The sequence below is a fragment of the Cynara cardunculus genome, assembly GCF_001531365.2.
Source record: "Cynara cardunculus var. scolymus isolate 2C chromosome LG 7, CcrdV1, whole genome shotgun sequence".
NCBI lineage: Eukaryota > Viridiplantae > Streptophyta > Magnoliopsida > Asterales > Asteraceae > Cynara > Cynara cardunculus.
In genome coordinates, this window is record NC_037534.1 from 7,461,425 (window position 1) to 7,482,731 (window position 21,307).

General features: G+C 36.3%; 2 protein-coding genes and 1 non-coding gene across 6 annotated transcripts; all 3 read right to left on the reverse strand.

Annotated features, from left to right (window-relative positions):
* Positions 1–3,182: 3,182 nt before the first annotated feature.
* Positions 3,183–8,228, reverse strand: LOC112515528 (protein FMP32, mitochondrial-like). Its single transcript, XM_025122404.1, has 7 exons — positions 7,929–8,228; positions 7,691–7,822; positions 7,546–7,605; positions 4,371–4,447; positions 4,106–4,162; positions 3,557–3,623; positions 3,183–3,481 (listed from the first exon to the last, which is right to left on the reverse strand). Exons 1-7 carry the CDS (start codon positions 8,136–8,138, stop codon positions 3,362–3,364), a joined length of 723 nt encoding a protein of 240 aa, XP_024978172.1. The 5' UTR covers positions 8,139–8,228; the 3' UTR covers positions 3,183–3,361.
* A 60-nt stretch (positions 8,229–8,288) lies between these two features.
* On the reverse strand, positions 8,289–8,361 carry TRNAK-CUU. Its single transcript has one exon. It is a non-coding gene; the product is annotated as a tRNA-Lys (tRNA).
* A 1,159-nt stretch (positions 8,362–9,520) lies between these two features.
* Positions 9,521–20,500, reverse strand: LOC112515299 (zinc finger CCCH domain-containing protein 44-like). 4 transcript variants are annotated; one of them, XM_025122024.1, is made up of 10 exons: positions 20,010–20,500; positions 19,705–19,784; positions 17,035–17,219; positions 14,752–15,652; positions 14,547–14,674; positions 13,498–13,557; positions 13,334–13,384; positions 13,037–13,107; positions 12,175–12,326; positions 9,521–11,830 (listed from the first exon to the last, which is right to left on the reverse strand). In XM_025122024.1, exons 1-10 carry the CDS (start codon positions 20,336–20,338, stop codon positions 9,612–9,614), a joined length of 4,176 nt encoding a protein of 1,391 aa, XP_024977792.1. In that variant the 5' UTR covers positions 20,339–20,500; the 3' UTR covers positions 9,521–9,611. The 4 variants fall into 4 exon arrangements, with proteins under 4 accessions (XP_024977792.1, XP_024977793.1, XP_024977794.1 ...); XM_025122025.1 differs by lacking the exon at positions 20,010–20,500 and having other exon boundaries at positions 17,035–18,048; positions 19,705–19,737; XM_025122026.1 differs by lacking the exons at positions 17,035–17,219; positions 20,010–20,500 and having other exon boundaries at positions 19,705–19,819.
* Between the last annotated feature and the right edge of the window lie 807 nt (positions 20,501–21,307).

Genomic DNA, 21,307 nt, shown 5'->3' on the forward strand with positions numbered 1-21,307 from the left:
GCTGGAGAAGGCCACTGGATTTGGTCCCTCTTTGTCCGTGCGTGTGTGTGTATATACATATATTAAACTAATTAAAGTAAATTGAATAATCAGCACAATTTACTAATTTATCTTTTATTTTATAATAATAAATAACATTAATTATTTAAAATAATTGACTCATATATAACCTTATAGTTATAATAAATTATTTAATTCTTATTTAATTAAAACGGAGAAAGGGAGAGAGTGTGTGTGTGTGTGTCACTATCTAGCCTCCTTACGAGACCATGCACATCCAGATTTGGATTCGAGTTTTCTTTTAATATTATATTTATTTTAAATATACTTATAAATTTTAAATGATTAAAAATCGAGTCACGTGTTTGTGAAGATAAAATAATGCTTGTTTTCCTAAAAATATTTAATTAAAAAATTTCAAACGTAAATGTCATACAATTTAAAAAATATATATAATTATTATATTTTTAAATCCATTTTTATTCTTGAAAATAGAGAAAAATTTCTTATATCATGATCAATGATCAAGAGTATAACGAAAAAAGTTGATATTTATTTTAGTATAAATTAAACTAAAAATATGAAAATTTATTTTGAGATAAAAAAAGTATTAAAATATGCAACCCAATCCAACCCAGTTCGAGTTGGTCTGGTATATTAAAATATTCTTCTAACTTTGAATATGTTATTTCTCTATTCATAATTTCTTTTTCATCATCAACCATTTGATACAACTTATTCATATTTCTTACGTATATCACATTCAGTTAATTTTCTCAATTTACCTATATATGTTCACAGTTACTGAATGAGTTATATAGAGATATGAATAGATTAAAAATATGTGTATATGAAAAGCATACATGATAGTGTAATTATCTAATGTATATATTAATAGAAATTCAACAATCATATTAAATCCAAGAAATAAAAGGATATCGGGTTCATCGGGTTGGGTTGGGTTTAAATAATAGTAACCCAATATCAACACAATACCTACGGTTTGACAATTTTACAACTCGATTAGACATCGGGTTGCTTCGGGTTGGATTATTTCGTATTGGGTTGGGTTGATCGGGTTAGTCGGGTTTTTGAGCACCCCTACTAAAGACGGGTAACGAACTTAGAGCCTGTAGAACAATTAAGATCAACATATGCATGAAGTCATTCATCTACGTTAGGAACTCTAAAATTGTCTTGGCAACTTGCAGATGTAAGGATTAACAATTATGATTCGAGTATAAAAGTTTCATTTGGTTTTTGCTTCAAATTTATCAAAATAGTCATCATAGATCAGTTCTTAGCGTTCGTTTGGTTTGCAAGATTATTTTGAGATATTTGGATTTCGTGAAAGGATTTGGATTTAGAGGGATTTGGATTGAAATGAATTTGATATCATTGGTGTATTTGGTTTGTAGGATTTGGAATGGAATTGGATTTCATTATTATAAATAATTTATAGAAAAAATTATAAATAATTATAAAAATAATTGAATTACATTTTTATTAATCAATTATTACGAAACAAATGTTTTTAACATTTTTTAAAACCTTATTACATACAATCCTACGAAATCCCGTGAAATTTCGAGCACCCCCTAAGGATTTAAAAATCCTATGTTTGAAGGATTTCAATTAAATCCTAGGATTTCAAATCCGGACAATCCAACAAGTCAAACATTTTGAATGGATTTGAAATACAAATCCTCCCAAATCCATTTCATTCCATCAAACTAAACGGGCCCTTGAGGATGAGATGTTATAAAAACAATCAACAATAATAATGAAAAAATTGCATTTCCATGTATACTTAATACATAACACTTAACCTAATCATAAATTAAATTATGATTATTTAGCCGATAAGTACATTTAAAACTCGTCGATATGCGACACTAACCATTTTTTATTTTCAATACCCATAACCACCGGTTATGACCAAGACAAATTGAGCAAACGAGCTATTAGAACTTGTGGCCTACAGATAGTCTTTATAAGTATCTTTTCGTAAATATTTGTTTTACCTTATCCTTTTCATGTAAATTATTATTATAGTATTTGTTTTGACGTATATTTTAAACGATACATTTTGTTGCGTAAATTTTATCTTGATATCGGTTCTCTTTATATTTTCTTATATTATTAAAGCTATTTATTTAATTAATTCCTTTATCGATTACTTTTTTTTTTAACAAATATCCAAATTGGGAAAAGAGAGAATACAGCATAACTATTACAAATGCTTGGAGTGACTTAACTTTCTTTAACATATAAATAATTAGGGGTCGTTTACCAAACACTTACCTGGTAAGCACTTATGGTAAAATTTAATATTATTATTTATTTACCGGATAAGATTTTAGTCAACAAAAATGGCTTTTTATACAACAATTTACCCAATAAGAGCTGATTGTAGTAAGAGTCAATGCCCTTACTTACGGGGTAAGACTCTTAGGGGCCGTTTACCAAATGCTTACTTGGATAAGTGCTTACCAAGTCACATTACCTCACCGGATGAATATGGTAAGAACCAAGAATCTTACACGGTAAGAGCGAGACAAGGACCATGAGTCTTACCCGGTAAGTGAGGTCGATGACTCTTACCACGGTACGCGCTTACCGGGTAAATTGTTGCATACGATGTCGTTTTGGTGGTAATAAATAATAGTTTTAAATTTTATCAGTTAGCACTTACTGGGTAAGTGTTTGGTAAACGGTCCATTAGTCCTTGCCTCGTTCTTACCGGGTAAGATTTTTGGCTCTTACTATATTCATCTTGTAAGATAATATAACTTGGTAAGCGCTTACACAAGTAAGCATTTGGTAAACGGCCCCTTAAACTTATTGAAATCGAACAAATAAATCATTTAACTTGTTAAAACCGAAGGAATATATCATTTCTATATCGATATTTTGAACGATTTTTTATTCGCTACTTGATTTGTTATTACATGGAAACAGAATTGGTATATTTTATCATTTTACAAGTGTAAGGATATTTATTCACTCAAAAAAATGTTGAAGGACTTAATCGCTCGAAATATAAAAGGTTGTTTCGATTATATTAAGTTCCAAGATTTATTTGTTTTAAAACAGGTTTAGAAACTGAAAATGTAAAAATATGCCTCCAGAAGATTAAAGAAAGAGTCTATTCAATGGATAGAGAAGCCAAATTAACTCAAATAAAATCAAAATTTAAATGTTTATAACTCAAATAATTTCAGTTATACACCTTTCAAAGATTAAAATTCTCATCAACAAACTGATTTCCGTAATTCTAACTAATTGATTGATAGCTTTCCGTTCAACGATATAAAAAGAGTTGTTCCTTTTATCGGCATGACACCGGGCACATCACTTTTTACATCAGGATTCGTAGGACGGCCAAACCAACAGCAGAAATCGAGACAAGAGTACCGATACAGTACTTGATCACATCGTATTTTGCTGCCTCCACCTCGGCCCTTAACAATTGAATTTCCTGATCCAAATAACGTTTTACAAGTTTTAGTCAAGATTCTGAACGAGTTGATAAACGGGAGTAATGCATTCTCACTCGATCAAGTTTGTTTGTTAGGTTGGCCGTTTCTTGATTTTGATTTGATAGCTCGTCCCGAGTTCTCCTGCATTTATCTACTGGCAATATCACATTGGCAGTAATTCGTTACTATTTTCCTACTAACGTCAAATATAAATGAACATACACACTACAAACGTAATTACAAGGCTTGGGCCTTCCAAACCCGTTTTTAGTAAGCAAAGAAAAGCTCGGGCATTTTTGGGCCGAGGCAGCATGCTAGCCCAATAACTTCCAAATCAACTTAAAACCATGTTGGAAGTTATTGGTAACCCACAACTTTGAGCTTATAAGCTCACAAATCTAATTTTCTATGAACGTGAGATGCGTTGTTAGAGGGCGGGCTTTGGGTGTAAAAATAGGCCCAATCGAGCTTTTTCAGGATGGACTTTTTCAGGCCATGTTTTACCTGAGCCTTGAAAAAAAAACTGGCCTGATCAGGCTGTAAGGCCTAGGCCCAGGCTTGCTATGGCATCTCTAATTTCTACTTGTATTACATGGAAAATAAAGAAGAGGTCATCTTATTACCCTCTTTCAAGATTCAAATCCAGACGTTGTCCTGCTTTGACTTTGTCAATTTCATACCTACATCATGTAAAAAAGTCGGTAAGCAGATCATGCGAATTCGTGACAAAGAAAGAGCAGGGGAGAAGGGGGATAAGATTTGCCAACAATGATTTTCGACCCTTGGATGAAGTTATTCAACATTTGCATACATAATGAAAATTCAGGTTTACGTGATCTGCATACATAATCAAATGCCACCAAAAATAGTCAAACAGCCAAACCATACCTTAACTCATTGCGCATCTTCTCTATATCACTCTTAAGTTTCTCCGTCTCACGTTGCAACAGGGAAAAATGGTTTTCCTGCAACAAAGACCAAAAAACAATTGAACTCATCGATGGAAAGAAAGAATCATATACCAAAATAACAAATCAGGAAGAAGATGCTAATGAACTAGGCATGGGAATCTTAATATGATCATAATTCATATTGCTTGACCACCAACAATATCTTAACTCGATCTTATACACAGTATATATCAACTGTCCAACAACGAAATATATACAATTAGCTTAGTCCACTTGTATATATATAAAGACTCATGGTCAGGGGAAAACCACAAAAAATGGAAAACCGAGAACACCCTTATAACCATTCATTTGTTCGTTATGTACATATTCATAAAAGTACTTAAAAACGTTTCCTACAAACAAATGAATGGTCATTATGGTGTTCCTCAGTTATCCAATTCTTTTGCGATTGTCCCCTTAACCTAAGTCTCTCTCTCTCTCTCTACATATATATATATACACACACACACATATATATATATATATATATTATATATATATATATATATTAGGCGTCTCTAAGGCTCTTCATTCACTAATGGAAAATTGAAAACCTATGCTAACTTCACCAGCATTGCTATCTTCAATTCTATAAGCTTCACCTTGAGAGAACATTGAAGAAAAGTGCCTGTATGCATACTGCCTCATCGGTTCTGAAGTTCTCAATATGCCTTCAAGGGTAATGGACCAACCCATCATTCTAAATGACTAAATCACAAAATTCATATAACCATAGACTAGACAAATACTTGTACCACAATTGGACCCACATAATATCATCTTATGTTTTAAACATAAATCCGTCATGCACTCACATGACTCATGTGACTACATGATGGATTCATGTGACATGAGATGCGTTAAGCAACCAAACCCATATCTTTTTCTAAATATTGTCACGGTACAATCAACTTACTAACTATAGCTGTACCAGCTTCAACTGTAGTGTATATATATAAGAAGAAATTATATTGACTGAGATCCAAACTGAAACCCCACTTGAGGAAGGCAAAAATTTCTTCCTATGATTGCAAAGAAAGCTACCCAACCCATCAGAACGGTCATAAAAGCAATTGAAAACTGATAAAACCTTTTGAACTCACCACTTAAAACAAGAAACTGTTAAAACCTACTGAAATTGAGCCTTGAATATGGAAAGCTGAGACCTGAGATTGATCACTTGAGCAACTTGAGCCCACTTGATGTCTTGCTTGCTACTCCCCCTTGAAAACCAACTTGTTACTTACTGCAAAGACTAAATTACCCACCAAGACTAGTTTCTGGTATCGTAAATATGTGCACCATACTTGTAGTTACTTGCCCTCCCCCTTCCCACTTTCTTTATTGCTAGGGAGTTGTTTGGTCGGTTTTCCATTAAGTCCTATATGGATAAAGCCAACTGTGTGGATTAATCTGTCTGTATAGATTGAGAGCAGGTTTTGTTTGGGAGGGTAAACCTAAAGGGGCATGTTTTTTAATTGGGGTGGGGGAGGTTTGGAAAAACTTGGTTTTCTGCATAAAGCTCCCCCTAGAAGCTTATCGAATAAGCCACTTTCTATATCATTAAACCACTACCAAACGATCATGTATAGGTGACCAAATAAGCTACGAGTCCCATAAGCTCATTAAGCTCTTATCAAGCAGGCCCTAAGTTGATGATACATCTTGTTTTGACCAACTACAACCCTTTCCATGTTCTTCTACAATCTCAAGTTGCTAACCTGAACTTTCTAGGCTATTGGCTCTACAGGACTCATCAAGAGTGAAACAGAAACAATTACTCATTTTTCATCACTTGTCTATATTTTTTCAAGTTATTACAACACACCATGAAGAAAATGTAATCCATATTTGCTTACATTTCACCACATATATGCCATTATCTAAATTTCTGAACCATCATTCTCCCTAGAGGTCAATGTGTAAGATGATACGACTGAAAGATACCATGGGAAAGCTATAAATAGCCAAATAAAAAAATCAGATATAATTTTCACAGAAAATATAAAAAATTATCAACTGTGAGAATGATATTGTTAATAATATAACAGATATGTGAGTGGTTGTTTGTATTGATTCATACACTATTCCCTTAAAAACATGATCTGCTTGGATGGATCGATGACATGTGTTGTCACTGCAAATCATCGACCATAAAGAATATGAAGCCACACCTTTGGCACCTAGGACACATGGACAACTCAAAGATATAACTGAAGGTGCTTATAGATATTGTGGGAAGGACAGAATCAAGTCGAGAAAGATGAGGATGGACGTAGGTAGATAGGATTATTCTTGTATAATGGCAATCACTCTATGTTGCTTACCTCTGATACTCCAACAATTAAGTCACTACACAAAAACCATAGTCCAACTTAATAGCTTTAGTTCTCAAAAAATTTCTTTCCGTCACAAGCCACTGAAATTACCATATCTTCATCCTAATACATCCAATCAACATCTTCATCTTCCAATTCGTATGGACAGTGTTCATGGTCACTAACGGGACAAAAAAAGTTCTTTTTTTCTGATTCATATAGGGTTCAGGCAATACAAAATGCCTGAAATCAAACTACTTAAATCACAACGAAAGTGAACATTAAAAACAGGGAGTGATGGTATAAGCATCACGTTCATTAATAATCTCAAATGGCACTATGACATGGAGCTATAAAAATGGGTTTCGATAATCTCACCGATATAACCATATTTAAGAAGAACTTCCAACAATTTCTACATCTATAAGTCCTGATGATAAAACTAACCATTTACTACATGGCATTAGCTCAAAGAAGAAAATGAACAATGAGAACAGGTCTAATGCCAAACCTAAAAGTAACGAAAATGAGCAATGAAAACAAGTTAGGACGAAGAACAATAGCTTACGCATCACACAGGTCTTTTGTCATTGGTTCATTATCAAAAGCCCACGCGTGAATGCAATGACATAGAGGATATACTTGACAACAACAATAGCGAGGAACTCCACAAAAACATAACGTGAAGATTTATAGAAAGGTTGTGATGCCTATCTACTGCTGGTTCGATGGATCATCAGCATTTATGTCACTCCTTTACAGAAAAAGGTATTAACATCATGAAATAATCACCTGAGAGCTTTGCACTCGAGACTTGAATTTCCCCAGATTACCATCTTGAGTCATCTCAATCTACAGCAGAATGCAGATACATCAAGAAACTTTAACCAAAAACAAGAAATACCTGAAGATAGATAAGAGTAGAAAAACAACAAACCCTTTGCATTTCACCCTTGGAGACAAAAGACTGAGCCACATTTTCCAAACTGTCATTCAAAACCTCGATTACAGCAGAAGTAATTGCTTCAGCTTGCTTCGAAGGTACACCTTCGCCTTCTAATCTCCTAACCTAACCAATTCATCTCAAACAATCACACATGATGATGATTTACCGAGATTTTAAATTAAGGACAAACAATGAATTGATTAAGCTAATTTAACAAACAACGCCTTACTAGGGCTAAGGTATCGACGAGAAACAGACGTTTCCCATTAGGTGGGACGAGCTGAGAAAGTCGCCTGAAAAAATAAAATCTGCTACAACTCCGATAAAATGGAGATGAAGATGCATTTGTGGCTATGAAACCACCTTCCAAAAGCGGGAAATTGGTAGCCTGGACCGATCTCAATCTGGCTCCGGCTCCAACACATGCGGCCATCACCATAAATATGGAATCTGTCAATTTCCTCCAATAAAATTGGTGAAGATCCTCGACAAACTACAACTGATAATGAATCCAAAAATACAAATCATAATCTTATTTGAATGAACATGAAAAAGGAAGAAAATAGCAAAAAAAAGATGGAAAAAATATCGCCCACCGTGGGGCTCGAACCCACGACCACAAGGTTAAGAGCCTTGCGCTCTACCAACTGAGCTAGACGGGCCTTGATGAAATTAAAGAAGAAAATCCACTTAAATCATAATATAATAAAAAGGTCATAAATTTTTTTTAATTAACTTGGATATCCAACCCGCTATACAAGCCGACTAATCTCATGGCGACCACCTGTTTTGCAGATAGCCCGGAATCACCACATTTGAACCTCCATGGCCACAAGGGGATTTTTATTCCTTCTTGGATTTGAACTTGTGACCTCTTGGTACTTTTGACATTTGGAGTCAAGCTCAAACCAATCAGTCACCACCCTTATGGTTTAAGATGTCTAATTTTAACCGCTGCTGAATGGTTTGGTACAAAAAAATTATACTCAGACAACACAATTTCTTAATTAGAAATCCTTGTAGTGGTTGTATGGCTTTGATGCTTCATATTTCTCGAGAAAGTGACTTAATTGATGATCTTTCTCCGAGACGATCGAAATTGTTATTCAAGATAATTACGTATCTATCGAAATATTTTCTCATATCTACTTATCAATTCTGATCCACTGTAAAATAAATAAATGAAAGTCACATTTTTTTCTTTCTTTTTTCTCCTACTCGAAACATGAAAATTGGAATGAAAATATTCCTCCCAATTTAACCTAGAATAAAAATATAGGCTTAAGTAGTGGACTCGTTAAATTATATCAAAACAAACAGTTTCTTTTATTAACAATCTCATTAATTATGGCTTAATACATCTAATCAAACACCCCACAATTTTCTTTCCTACCTAAACCCTTCGTTCTCGATATCATTTAAAAAAATCACTTCCTATCAAAATTCAAGGACACAACGTAAGGTCACCAGTTCAAATCTTCTAAGGATCATTGAGAATTTTTCAAACTCTCTTTAAAGTCCCATAAGATTAGTCGATATGCACTTAAATCGATCCCGACACCAACACTTAGAAAATGCAAGAAAAAACCCAAAAAGTTATTTGGCGCTCCAAGATAAGTCCAAGCATTACTCTTTCATTTTGAATTGTTTGCAAGACATATGTTTCTATCTTAGGTAAGATCTGATAGACCAAATTATGGGCCAACCCAAATGGGCTAATTGGGCCGGGTATATTGTAAGATAAAAAAAATTGTTTTCAGAATGATGACCGTGACTGATATCTTGTCAGCCAATTAAATCATGAGCTGTTACAACTACATATCGCAGGAGATGCAGGCTTTATATATGGGTTATACTAACACAAATGGTCAACAATACAAAAGAACACCTCAGCCGAGTCAACTCGGGTGAGTCACGGTAACGGGTGCCAATAGTTGCACGAAGCTCCCTTCTTGCACCTCCCACTCTCGTAAAACTTACAAACCCGCTGCCCTTTTGGCGGTGGAGGTGGTCTTAAATAACCACCACCACCGCCACTGCCACCACCAAACGATGGCTGCCTACCCGTATAACTTCTTTCTCTTGGACTATTATTGTTATGTCTCTCCCCACCGTACATTCGTTGGTGTGGGTCCCACCCTATGTTGCCGCCACGACCCACGTTTAAATGGGGATTGCTGCCACGGGTTACAGTTTCTTGAGATGGTCTGATGAAAATATTCATGTTACCTAGCGTTGCTTCTGATCCCACTCTCCGTGGGTAGACTTTGTCGAATCCGATGGCCAAAGATGGTGGTGGTGGCGGCGGCAGCAAGTGGATAAATGATCCATCTTGCTCGTTTTCGGTTCCACCACCATCACCAGCCTTTCTTCCTCCTACCATCATTCTGCCACCTGATCTTATGTGGTCGGTTCTATCTTCCGACTCCGTTCTCTGAGAAAGTTGAGGTACTAATTCTGGGCTGGGGTTTGGTTTTGTGGTTGTGGGTTGGCCGGATTCACGCTCCTGATCTTTTGCGGAATTATTTACATCATGCAAGGGAGGCTGAAGCTCGGAAGAATGGCAACCAACCCGAATATCTTTGGATACAGCTTCCGGTAGCATTTCCGGCCACTTAAAAGGCGGATTCTCAGACTTTGTTTCAGGACAAATAAAGGACGGTTGTAAAGTAGGGGAACTCTTTACGAAATCAAATACATTACCATTGTTGCCCTGAGAAGTCACTTCTGAATGTTCATCTGTGGCGGCAGTTGTGGTGGTGGTGGTGGTGGCGGCAGTTTGATAAGGCAACTGGATATCGGCTTGGATGGAACTAAAGCCATCGCTTCTTGCACTCTGATCAGGGGTGGGACTGAACTCCTCAAAGGAGCCATTAAACAAATCCTCAACAAAACCGTTCCTTCTTGATGTAGGTGAAGGGAAACCATTTTGAGACTCCATTGCGTCAACTTCAGCCAACAGGTCGGAAACCGATTCCTCCGCCAAAGTGCTAAACTCGATCGTTTCACGGACACCGTTCCATGGCGGCAAATGAACAATTTGTTCAATGTTGGAGGTTGTGGTAGCAACATGATCACCCTCTGCCTGCGGAGCAGATACAGATACAGATACACCCCCGGAATTCCATTCTTCACGTTTCACTTGAATAGGCGAATACCCGCTCCATTCATTGGCCGTTTTGAGAAGTTGAGCCCCACCGACATCTTGATCCGAAGTAAAATTTCTGGCATCTTGTACCAAAATTTCTGGCAAAATAGGTTGTTCCTTGGCTCCACCATTTTGCACTTTTTCTTCTTCATGGCTGCTCGTCTTCTTTGGCGTTGGACTAGGCAAATCCACGAGGGATGCATCTGAAATGTCGAAAATAGATGAAACACGCTTGATATCGGCATCGTTTTCCACCGGTGTCGGGCTCGCTAACTCGAGGGTGTTCAACTGCCCGGTTGACTCATTTGACACGTTACGGTTCAAGATGTTACCATTGGAACTCCAGTTTTGTACAGAAGATTGGCCAGAAGAACCATGATCATCAGGCAATTTCTCGGTGGATAACAGATTTGCAGTTCGGACTGTGAGGCCCTCAATCCGATTACCAACTTTATCGGTGGCAGTCTTATTCTCGCTCAACCGGGAATTTTGCGATTGCTCTTTTAATACATCACTCAAGAGTAATGATTCATCCTCTCTGTTCATCCAAATCCTCATATCCACTGGAAAGTATCCAGTCGTACTCCATTTCTGCAGCTGTATCATACAAAAGGGGCCTTGAACTTTTCCACTCGGGTCTCTGTAATGCCACACTTTGTCCATATCGCTATCATTGGAAGTCGTGGTGTTCCTCATGGAGTAAGAAGTCGCGGTTTCTGATGCAGGATTGACTAATGGCGAGCTTCCAATGGTTCGATGATTCCGGTTGTTGATTGTTGAACCGTTACACTCAACTGGGTTTTTAGGTCTCACCAAACTACCTGATCCATGACCATCTTTCGCCATATTCAGTCTCCCTGTAGCCTTGGATTCGGGTTGCTCATTTTTCCACGACCTGCCAATATTATTTGAAAACTCCGCTCTTTTTTTAAGAGAGTTTGTATTCTTGCGACTAACTCCAGAATACTTCGGCTTCTTATGTTCTGTTAGAGAAGCATAATACCAACAGTTATCGAAATGTACACCAAAGGCAAAACTGAAATACAAGAACTAAACCACACCAAACGAGCCCCTTATATTTCACCCGGAGATGGGGTCAGAGGGAGGTAAGATGTAAGCAGACTCTGACCTCTATCCGAAAGAGTAGGGCAGCTGTTTCCATGAAGACCAACGGCTAGTGAAAAGTGTGTGAAAGAGGGACATACAGATATGTTAAAATTTAAACTACTAGATACGACTGAACGATAGCAATACAAAAAGAAAGACATATGCTAAATTTTGAGAAACTGAAATACAAGAGCTATGTTTCGAAAAGGATATAACCAACCATGTTCCTTGTTAAAATATTCCTCTGTGTCGTCAGTTTCATAATCTGGATTCATTTTTGGATCGGAGTGAACCTCGGGAATTTCCCGCAATCTGCGCTCACGCTCCTCAGGTGTCTTCAGAAGTTGGAGTTTCTCCACGTATTCTCTAAGAGTGAAACTCGTCAAGGAATTCCAAGGCCCCATCATATGAATAATACAAACCAAACTAAACGAGCCCAGTATATCCCACCCTAGACTAATTCCTTGAAGACCCTCAGCCAGTGAAAAGTGTGTGAAAGGGAGAAAAATGGATATGCTAAATTTTGAAAAGCTAGATTCATGAGTAAGCACTAGCAATACAAATAGAACAAGAGAGAGACAGATATATTTTGAGAAACTAATCATAAGAATAATACTATTCTAAAATGTCTATGGACTAAACTAAGGTGGAATGGTCCTCAAATTAACAGGTCCTGACAGCAAAGTGGTTCATATGAAGTACTTCCTTCGTCCCAAAATAAATGTCCACAAGGAAAAAGGCACACAGTTTTAGCATGTGTAATTATTACACTTTTTAAATATTAAGTAACGCCCACTGCCCTTCATAAACATCAAGTACTTATATAGATGCTAAATCTAAAAAATGTTTCTATCCTGCTACTATTATCTGAATCTGATTGAGCTACCATGAAGAGTCATCTTCTGCTATATGACCAGTGATCGACTGTTTTGGATATGAATATTATCAAAGATCAAACTCAAACAAATACATATGTGACGAATTTAGATCATATTTTGGTTTCAATTAATCAATTCAGATAAAAATATGTGATATGTTGAAATAAAAATATCAATATGTGATATATTATTATCAAAGGATATCCCTTCTTATGCCCTTTCTCACTTGCTCGATCGCGAAGATTATTGAGCCGCAATATTTCTGCTTCCATCCACTAAATAATAGAAAGGAGGAGAAAGTAATCAACTAAAGGAACTAAATAATTCAAGACTTCAAAAAGCCACATAATAGTAAACAAGCCTTTTATCACCAAAACTTAGAAGGCCAAACGGCAAACTAGAACAAGTCCTAGCATGATGAAGGAATATTGAAATGAAAAGAAAAACTACCAACTATCAATGTTATGCTCATGCACTAATCCTAAAGCCAAAATTACTCACATCATTGAGCCTCACAGACTGGAGGGACACCGCCTTTTCCTGAATCTCGCCCTAAAGCAAGCAGAAAATCAGCACAATAAAGAGCAATGAAACCAAGAAAATAGTAGAAACAGCATAAACAACTTTGGCATGAAAGTTGAGGATAAAAATACACCCAGACTTACTACAGTAAAGCGTTTTACAAGCCCACATTTTATACTTTGTCGCAAACGTCTGCATTCATCCTGAAAACAGAAAGGACAAGAAACGTAACTGATACGCACCTAGACTTGCTTAGAAAAGAGCCATGCAGACAAAAAAATCAATTAAGAACCACGCTTGACAGACCTCACAGCCTAACGAGTCAACCACTTTAGAAGTTTATATGCTGCTGTCTGCCTATTCACCAGCAAAAGGCTAATATACACAACTATCTAATGTATGTGGAAACCCCAGTTACAGTTCAAGAATCACTGAAAGGCTTGTGAACATCCAACAACCTATTCTTTCTTGGGATTGCTTTTAATGGATGCTGAAAGAAGATTAAAAAAAAATTATATGAACTCTGAGTACTTGACACCTATAACGTCAAAGTAGGTGAGTTTGTTTGGCAGACAATCGCTTGACATTAACATGTTTAGGGGTTTTGGTGCAATCAAAAAGTTCACTGCAGCAGTGAATTTTTCAATTCTTTTTGTAGAAAAGACATACTTCCTCCGTCCCAAACTAAGTGTCTGCATTACTCTTTTAGTTTCCAAAATAAGTGTCCACTTTCAAAAATAAGTTTCTACTTTCCCATTCTATTCTTAATTATGAGATGGAGAAAATTTATCTATTATTATTAAGGGTAAAATTGTCCTTTACTTGAGCAAAAATTGTGGTAACCACACATTCCTAAAACTGTGTATTTTTCACTGGGGACATTTACATTGGGACAGTGGGAGACATTCACAAATAGTCTGCACACAAGAGCGTCTCATCTAACAGACCTTGTGGATTGACCTGGGTTCATTTCCAATACCTCAACCCTGTCATTTTATCATATACATGAGTGAAGGATTTCAAATTCCCCTTCCATGATTGAAGTTGGAGAAGAGGAAACAGACTGGCACAAGGACTACAAGTTAAATATTATTCATGGCGAGGGTACTTCATTGCCCTTGTATGCACGTGCATTATGTTATATGATTCTGTTTCAAAAGGAAGAAAAAAAGGAAAGGAAATTAATAGTCACCTCAGACAGATCTTGATTTGAAATTGTATCAATTAATACAGTCTCCTTCTTATCTAAATTTAATACTTCAAGCACATCATCTGCAGATTTATCGCCAATCTTATATGGTGCATCTGCCTTACTTATACCTGCAAACATCAACCATAACTTTTAGGTTCTGCAGCTAACATAATAGTTCCCATAAATAGTGTTTAAAATACATTACCTACAACTTGGACAAGCCTGTACATGTCATGCTTCTGATCACTACCAGATATTCTTATTCGCACAATTGAACCAACTACCTTTCCATGAAAAGCTTCGCTATCCTCAATAAGATTCTCCATCAATTTACGGCGCAGGTATATCAAGTTCATATTATGGACATCAATGGCAGCATATTCATCCAATTTATTTTGTGGCGGACGCTCTTCACCCTTCCTGTTATTTTTCCGTTTCTTATCTTTACCCAACGTCAGCATATTATCACTATTCCAATCAGGGTCAACCTGTCTTGCAATACTGTTGATTGTGTTCTTTGGGAGATCTTCTTTTATGAAAAAATGATACTCCAGAAGCTTCAACATTTCAAAATGCCCAACACGTGGTTTCCCAAAGAGAGTCTTTAGCCTCGAATCACATATAATTTGACTTTTCTTTCGAGGATCCCGGAGATTATTTCTTTTTATGTACTCTAGCATAAGTTCCTGAACATCAAACTGAGATAACACTGATGCCTCACCATTTTTCATGTGGGCAACAAAATCCAATAACTCTTTAGTTGCCCAATCCTTGCATGCAACCACAGATGAGCTTTCGTCAGTACCCAGTTTTCTCATACTTACAGTTTCCTTATGGGGTGTAATAATCTGTTCATCCGTCTTTCTTCTTTTAGATTCACTTGCCTCCAGATTTCTGAGGGGAATGTCTAACATATTGCTTTTCAGATTGTTATCTCCATTATGTACACATGTTGAAGGAGTAACAGAAGAAGTACTAGCTCCTGTCGATGGACTCTTAGCTTGCGTAAGCTCATCAAGAGTCAAAGATAATTTTCCTTTTAAGTAAACCCAATATACCTTAAAGAGATACTCCCAACTAGTTTTGTCATCAAAATCCACTTGAGCCTGGACAACTTATAGATGAGAACATGCAGGTGGTAGCAGAAAAAGAATAGCAAGACCACACTAGAAAAGAGCATATATTAATATTCTAGCAGAGCACTAATTTACAACATCAGACAAGCTATCTTCAAGTTTATAAGAACATCTTTGATATAACTAAATGTCCCACCAAAATGCCAACAATAACTCAATACCAAATTCCTCAACAATGATTAAGCTGGTGACCTCCTATTGTTGCCATATTTTGCTGTTTGGTTAATAGCAAGGTAAGTAATATAAAGCAATAAGCCAGATAAGCTCATGGCATGTGCCAAGTACCGAGCAACCATGGATGTCTAATAGCAAAATAAAAGTTAGTTAGTAGTTAATTTACTATAGTTAGATCTAACAGGCAGCAATATCAAATACTGAAGAAAGAAATTGATAACCACACATATAGACAAGAATTTTGAGCTTGCTAATGTGTAAGATAAAAGGAAAAAAACTAAAAAAATTAAAATTATTATGCTAATGTCTACTAAGAACATTCGGTCAAGGAAGGTAACCGCTTTGGCCAACCGCCGATGTGAACTGTACAGGGATAGCCAGCCCACCTGGCTATTTGCCTCTGATCTCACAGCCCAATTTTCCACTTCTAACCAGTGGCGTTAATGACATATAAAATATGATTATGAGTAAGAAATAGTGTGCTAAGATTGAACCTGCCTCTCCCAACACCAAGAACAAGGGAAAACAAGGATTCCAGTGGCAACACTGGCAGGAGTAGATGTGATCAACAACTAAAAGTATTAATTCCATTAATATAAAAAAATACAGTTACAAAAGATGGTTGTCTATAAGATAACTATCATCTAGATTTAACTAAGCTCTACATAAACTCGTTGGGCTAACTGAAATAGTTCTTAAAAAATTTATCTGCTAGTCCTCAAAGCCAATTTCCTTGGATGTATAACAAGTTCATAGAAGCAGTACATGACATAGATCCATTTCTTCAAGAATACTTTGTTGGAACATAGTATGATGCATGTGGGCTCATAAGGATAACAACAAATAAATAAGCTGCAGTAACATATGCTTACAGGAAAACACTACTGACCAATTGAATTGAACTTTGATGTGATCATTCCAACAGAATGGTAAACTTTCATTATTTGGTAGAGCATTCCATGCATTATTCTAGTTTCTCGTTATGGTAGCACAATTATGGAAAACCCGACTTGGAAGGCATATTTTGAAGATGCAGAAATGTAGAAAGACTTTACCAACTCAATGCAAGGGATACATGGTTTTGGGATATATTACAATATACTATATATATATATATATATATATAAATATATATATATATATATTAACAGTATTCTAGGAGATACAATGCTGCATACCTTCTCATCCTTTCCTTGTCCATCATTTTCGATCAGCATGATTGTTTTCATGCACACTGTGCAAAAGCCTTTATCTCTGACACACACGTAATCAGCCTTTTTAATGCAGCCTTTGCACAATGAATATGTACAAGTATAGCACATATGATGGGCTGCCTTCTGGCATCTACTACATATATGCCAACCTGAAATTCATTTGAACACCATGACATCAATAGTGCTCACTTAAACTAAATATGGAAGACATCTATCATCTTTTACTTCAAAAAACATATCAACTAAGTCCTTGGTGTATGAAGGTCGGTGTGGTTGTGGGTGAGAAGAAAGAAAAATCCGAGACAGTGCATATGCATCAATAGTAATTCCTGACTTAATGACAAATGCCTATATATGAAAGCGTTCCCAAAGAATGTGTAATGCAGCAATAAATAGATATGCAATTATGCATTTCTCGTCTTCTGTTGGATTTGATAGAAGTAATTTTGGCAAGTGACTTCTCAATTAGGAAAATCCAATACTCAGCTGCTTAAATGGATACATTCTGAAAAGCAGAAATCAAGTTCTAAAGAATTCTAATAAGATGACATGTGGCATGCAAAATAGCCATTTAATCATGTATGTAAACCCTGAATCTGTTCCACCAAAAGACGTGGGTGTTTTTCTCTTTCAGCTTTGTGTCTCCCTCTCTCTTTCAAAGAAGAACCCTTCATCTCCCTGTTAATTCTCTCCCAATTGATTGGATCATAGATGCAATGATTTGCTTCAAAGGCAACACTTGGTGGTATTTATCCTGCACCTTTAGGTCCTGAATACTTCATACCTGGAGCTCACTCACAGAACTATTGCAATGGAGTCCTCAACTAATTGTTGCTCACAGATGCTAGTTTCAATATAGGTTGCAGTGAAGCAATATTCTCCAGTCTCCCTTCCCCAAACCACTATCCATTCTGAGGCAATCAAATTGGAACAAAGACACTACCAGTTTACTGACGACATTGCTGACAAGTCAGAGTGCTGTAAGATAACACAGTGAGCAGAGTCGTCTTGAGGTTGGGAATTCCACAGAGATTTTTGGCTGTTATGTAATATGTCTAAATCAACAACTATGGTTGCTTTACAAGAGTAAGCATAGATTGGATTTGCAAAATTAAAGTATCTTGATTTACAGAGACTAAGTAGAAATATGGCAAGTGGAATGGATGATTATAAACTAGGAACATAATGTCAAATAGTCCTTTGTTTTGATTTCTACTTTTGTCTGAATTCAAGAGGATATAGTACAAGGTGACTTTTAAAAGTATCATGTAAATAAAAAAACGAAAGAACAGTAGCTAAATGAGATCTAAAATATTTTAGCAACTACTGCTTATACAAACAATGAGAAAGTTACTCCAAAAGAATATAGTACGATAACCTAGGAGCCTAATATGTTAGGAACTGAAGAATACAGCGTGATATTTGAAGCTCTCACTACAGCTTTGGGTTCACCCACAGTAAACCAATAGTCAGCTAAGTAAAGAGGGACATCACATAAGCAAGAAAGAACAGATCTCGGCAAATGAAGGGGAAGAAAACAAGGTATTTCAATTATGCAACATTTGTCTTCATATTAAGCTCTACCCCCTCAAGCTGAAAAATAGGCAATATATACTGGAATGTATTGTCAAAGGAAATGCTCTGGACTTTAATTTTCTATCAACCCTCTTAAATGAATTTCCTATTCATGTAAACGGCTAAATACTTGTTGCATGCCCTCCTCCTTTATCTCAACTTACAGGATTACAGATGAAGAATTGAAGATATTGGAGAAGGTTGGGGTGGCACCGGCTAAAGAGAACTAGAGGCAACATCACTTGAGATGGTTTGGTTATATCCAACATAGACCGTCAAATATACAAGTCAAAAGAGGAGATATAAACCAAGAAGAGATTGTTAGGAGAGGTTGAGGTTGGCCAAAAATCCACATGTAAAGAAGAAGCGAAGAGATATTTGAATGGGTGGATTACAAGTCATAAGTTGGTAGTGAGTGCATGAAAGAACATCAATTATATCCCAAAAACTTAAGACTTCAGTTTTCTATAGGGTTTCACCACTTTACTTTTGGGTCCATAACCTACCCCAACTCATTTCGGAAAAAAGACTAGTCGACTTGTTGTTGCATGAAACAAATTTCCTGTAACCTCAAAACAATTTAGACACTACATTATTTAAAATGCTAAAAGTCAAAATAATTTAAGAAAATAAACATCAAAGTAAATATGTTGTATCTCGGCAAATCCATAAGCCTGGAAGTTAGGAGCACACGCCTAATTAAAGAAGTACTCAAGACGCAAAAATAACATTAATGAGGCTAAGTGACGAGCTGATGATTTAATGAAATTGATAAATCCTTCTTCTTAACAATGCATTATAGATTAAGCGATTTCCATTAGTGCTCAACATTCTGTAATCTTTCACATGCATGCTCATTTGAAAAAAAAAAAAACAGCTTTTCCTATTCCAGTGTCCCAACCCATCTGTCTTGAGAGTAAAACCCTTCTTCAAAAATCAGCTAATCAGACTTCTAGGTGGTTATAGCAAGTTGTATAAAACTATATGTTTTAGAGGCACAACATCAAGAAATCAAAAGATAAATCAGTAATCAGTAACAATACCGGGTAAGCAACATACCGCAATTCCATTTAGCTTTGGATCGAAAAAATGCCTCATCCCGCTTGACACAAGCCGGATGGTATGCCTTTGGACATCCTCTGCAACAAAAGAAGAAGAAAAGGAAAAAGGAAACCATGTTATTCACCAGTTCCCCGATTTGCAAAAGTTACTACATCTAACACCTAGCATAAAGATAAATCTTCCATATTATCATCAACATAATGAAAGTAATATTTGCATGAAATCCAAACAAACCCACACATCAAATAACCAAAATCTAACGACAATTGTCCTCCAGGATAAGAAAATAAATCAACACAAACCGGCGATCGCAGAGCACGAGACTCCCACCATCGAAGCAAATAAAGCAAACATCCTCGTCCTCTTCTTTATTCATCTTAGCAGGCGGCGATTTCGCCTGAACCCTAGGCGGCCGCCCTCGCTTCTTCTTCACCATTTCAGCTCCCCCGACTCCACTACCTAACTCCACCTCCGCTTCCACTCCTCCACCATCAGCATCAGCAGCAACAACAACATCCACCGCCACCGGAGCTCCATCCATCTTCGACCCACCATCGCCGTCTAATTCCTGAATCGGTTGACTTTGATTGTCAGAGGTTTGACTCTCAGCTGCCGAATTTCGAGGTTCCATCGAGTAAAAGCTTAAAGTGAGTTCATCATCAGCAGATTAAAACAAACCCTAGATTTCCCAAATTGCGTAGCTTTCTGTACCGTACGAGGTATGGTTTCGTAGAGACAGAAATGGAGGAGGGGGGTTAGGAGTATACGTACGTAGGTGTTGTTTGACCACTACGTCGTCGTTTCCGGGAAAGAGAGAAAGAGATGATGATCAGTGTGTGTTGGGTGGAGTTTTTAGCTTTCTTGTAACACGACACGAAAGAAAGAACGTTGAACGCGGCTTCTGTGGATTCTCACGGATACTTGGCAACACGTGATCCGGTTTTTTATCTTCTCATTTTACCATCAAAATATTTTTTATTCTAAAATTAAAATACGATACATGTTATTTATCATGAATGTTCTAATATATTCATTATAAATGTGTGTTTCATGATTAACACCTTCATATTTATAACTAATGTGTGATTCATGATGAATAACATCTCTATACTCATAATGAATATGTGAACCATCATAAATTTCATGTATCATTCATGATGAATATTCATTCTAAATAACGATATGTGGCATGCTATGGATGGTTTCTCGAGTTCCTAGTCAGTTTTGGGTTCTTAAACGAAAGTTTACGATGAATATTCATTCTAACTAGGGGCACATGGCGTGTTATGGACGGTTTCCCAAGTTCTTAATCAATTTTGGGTTCCTGAACGGAATTTCTATATGTATATATACATAATATATAGAGAGAGATAGAAGCGTTTAAATAAAAACTGTCTCAATTTATACAAATCATACAAACTAATAACAACCAATCACATAAATTCATTTATTTTTCTTTATTTTTAATTTATAAGGACATTATAGTCTTTTGAGATTACAGTAGTTATGTTTGGTAAGTATTTAGTACTAATAGATAATTTTGATAATTCTTTAACTTTATATAAATATGGATTATATCTTGATTAGCTAGCATCTTTTT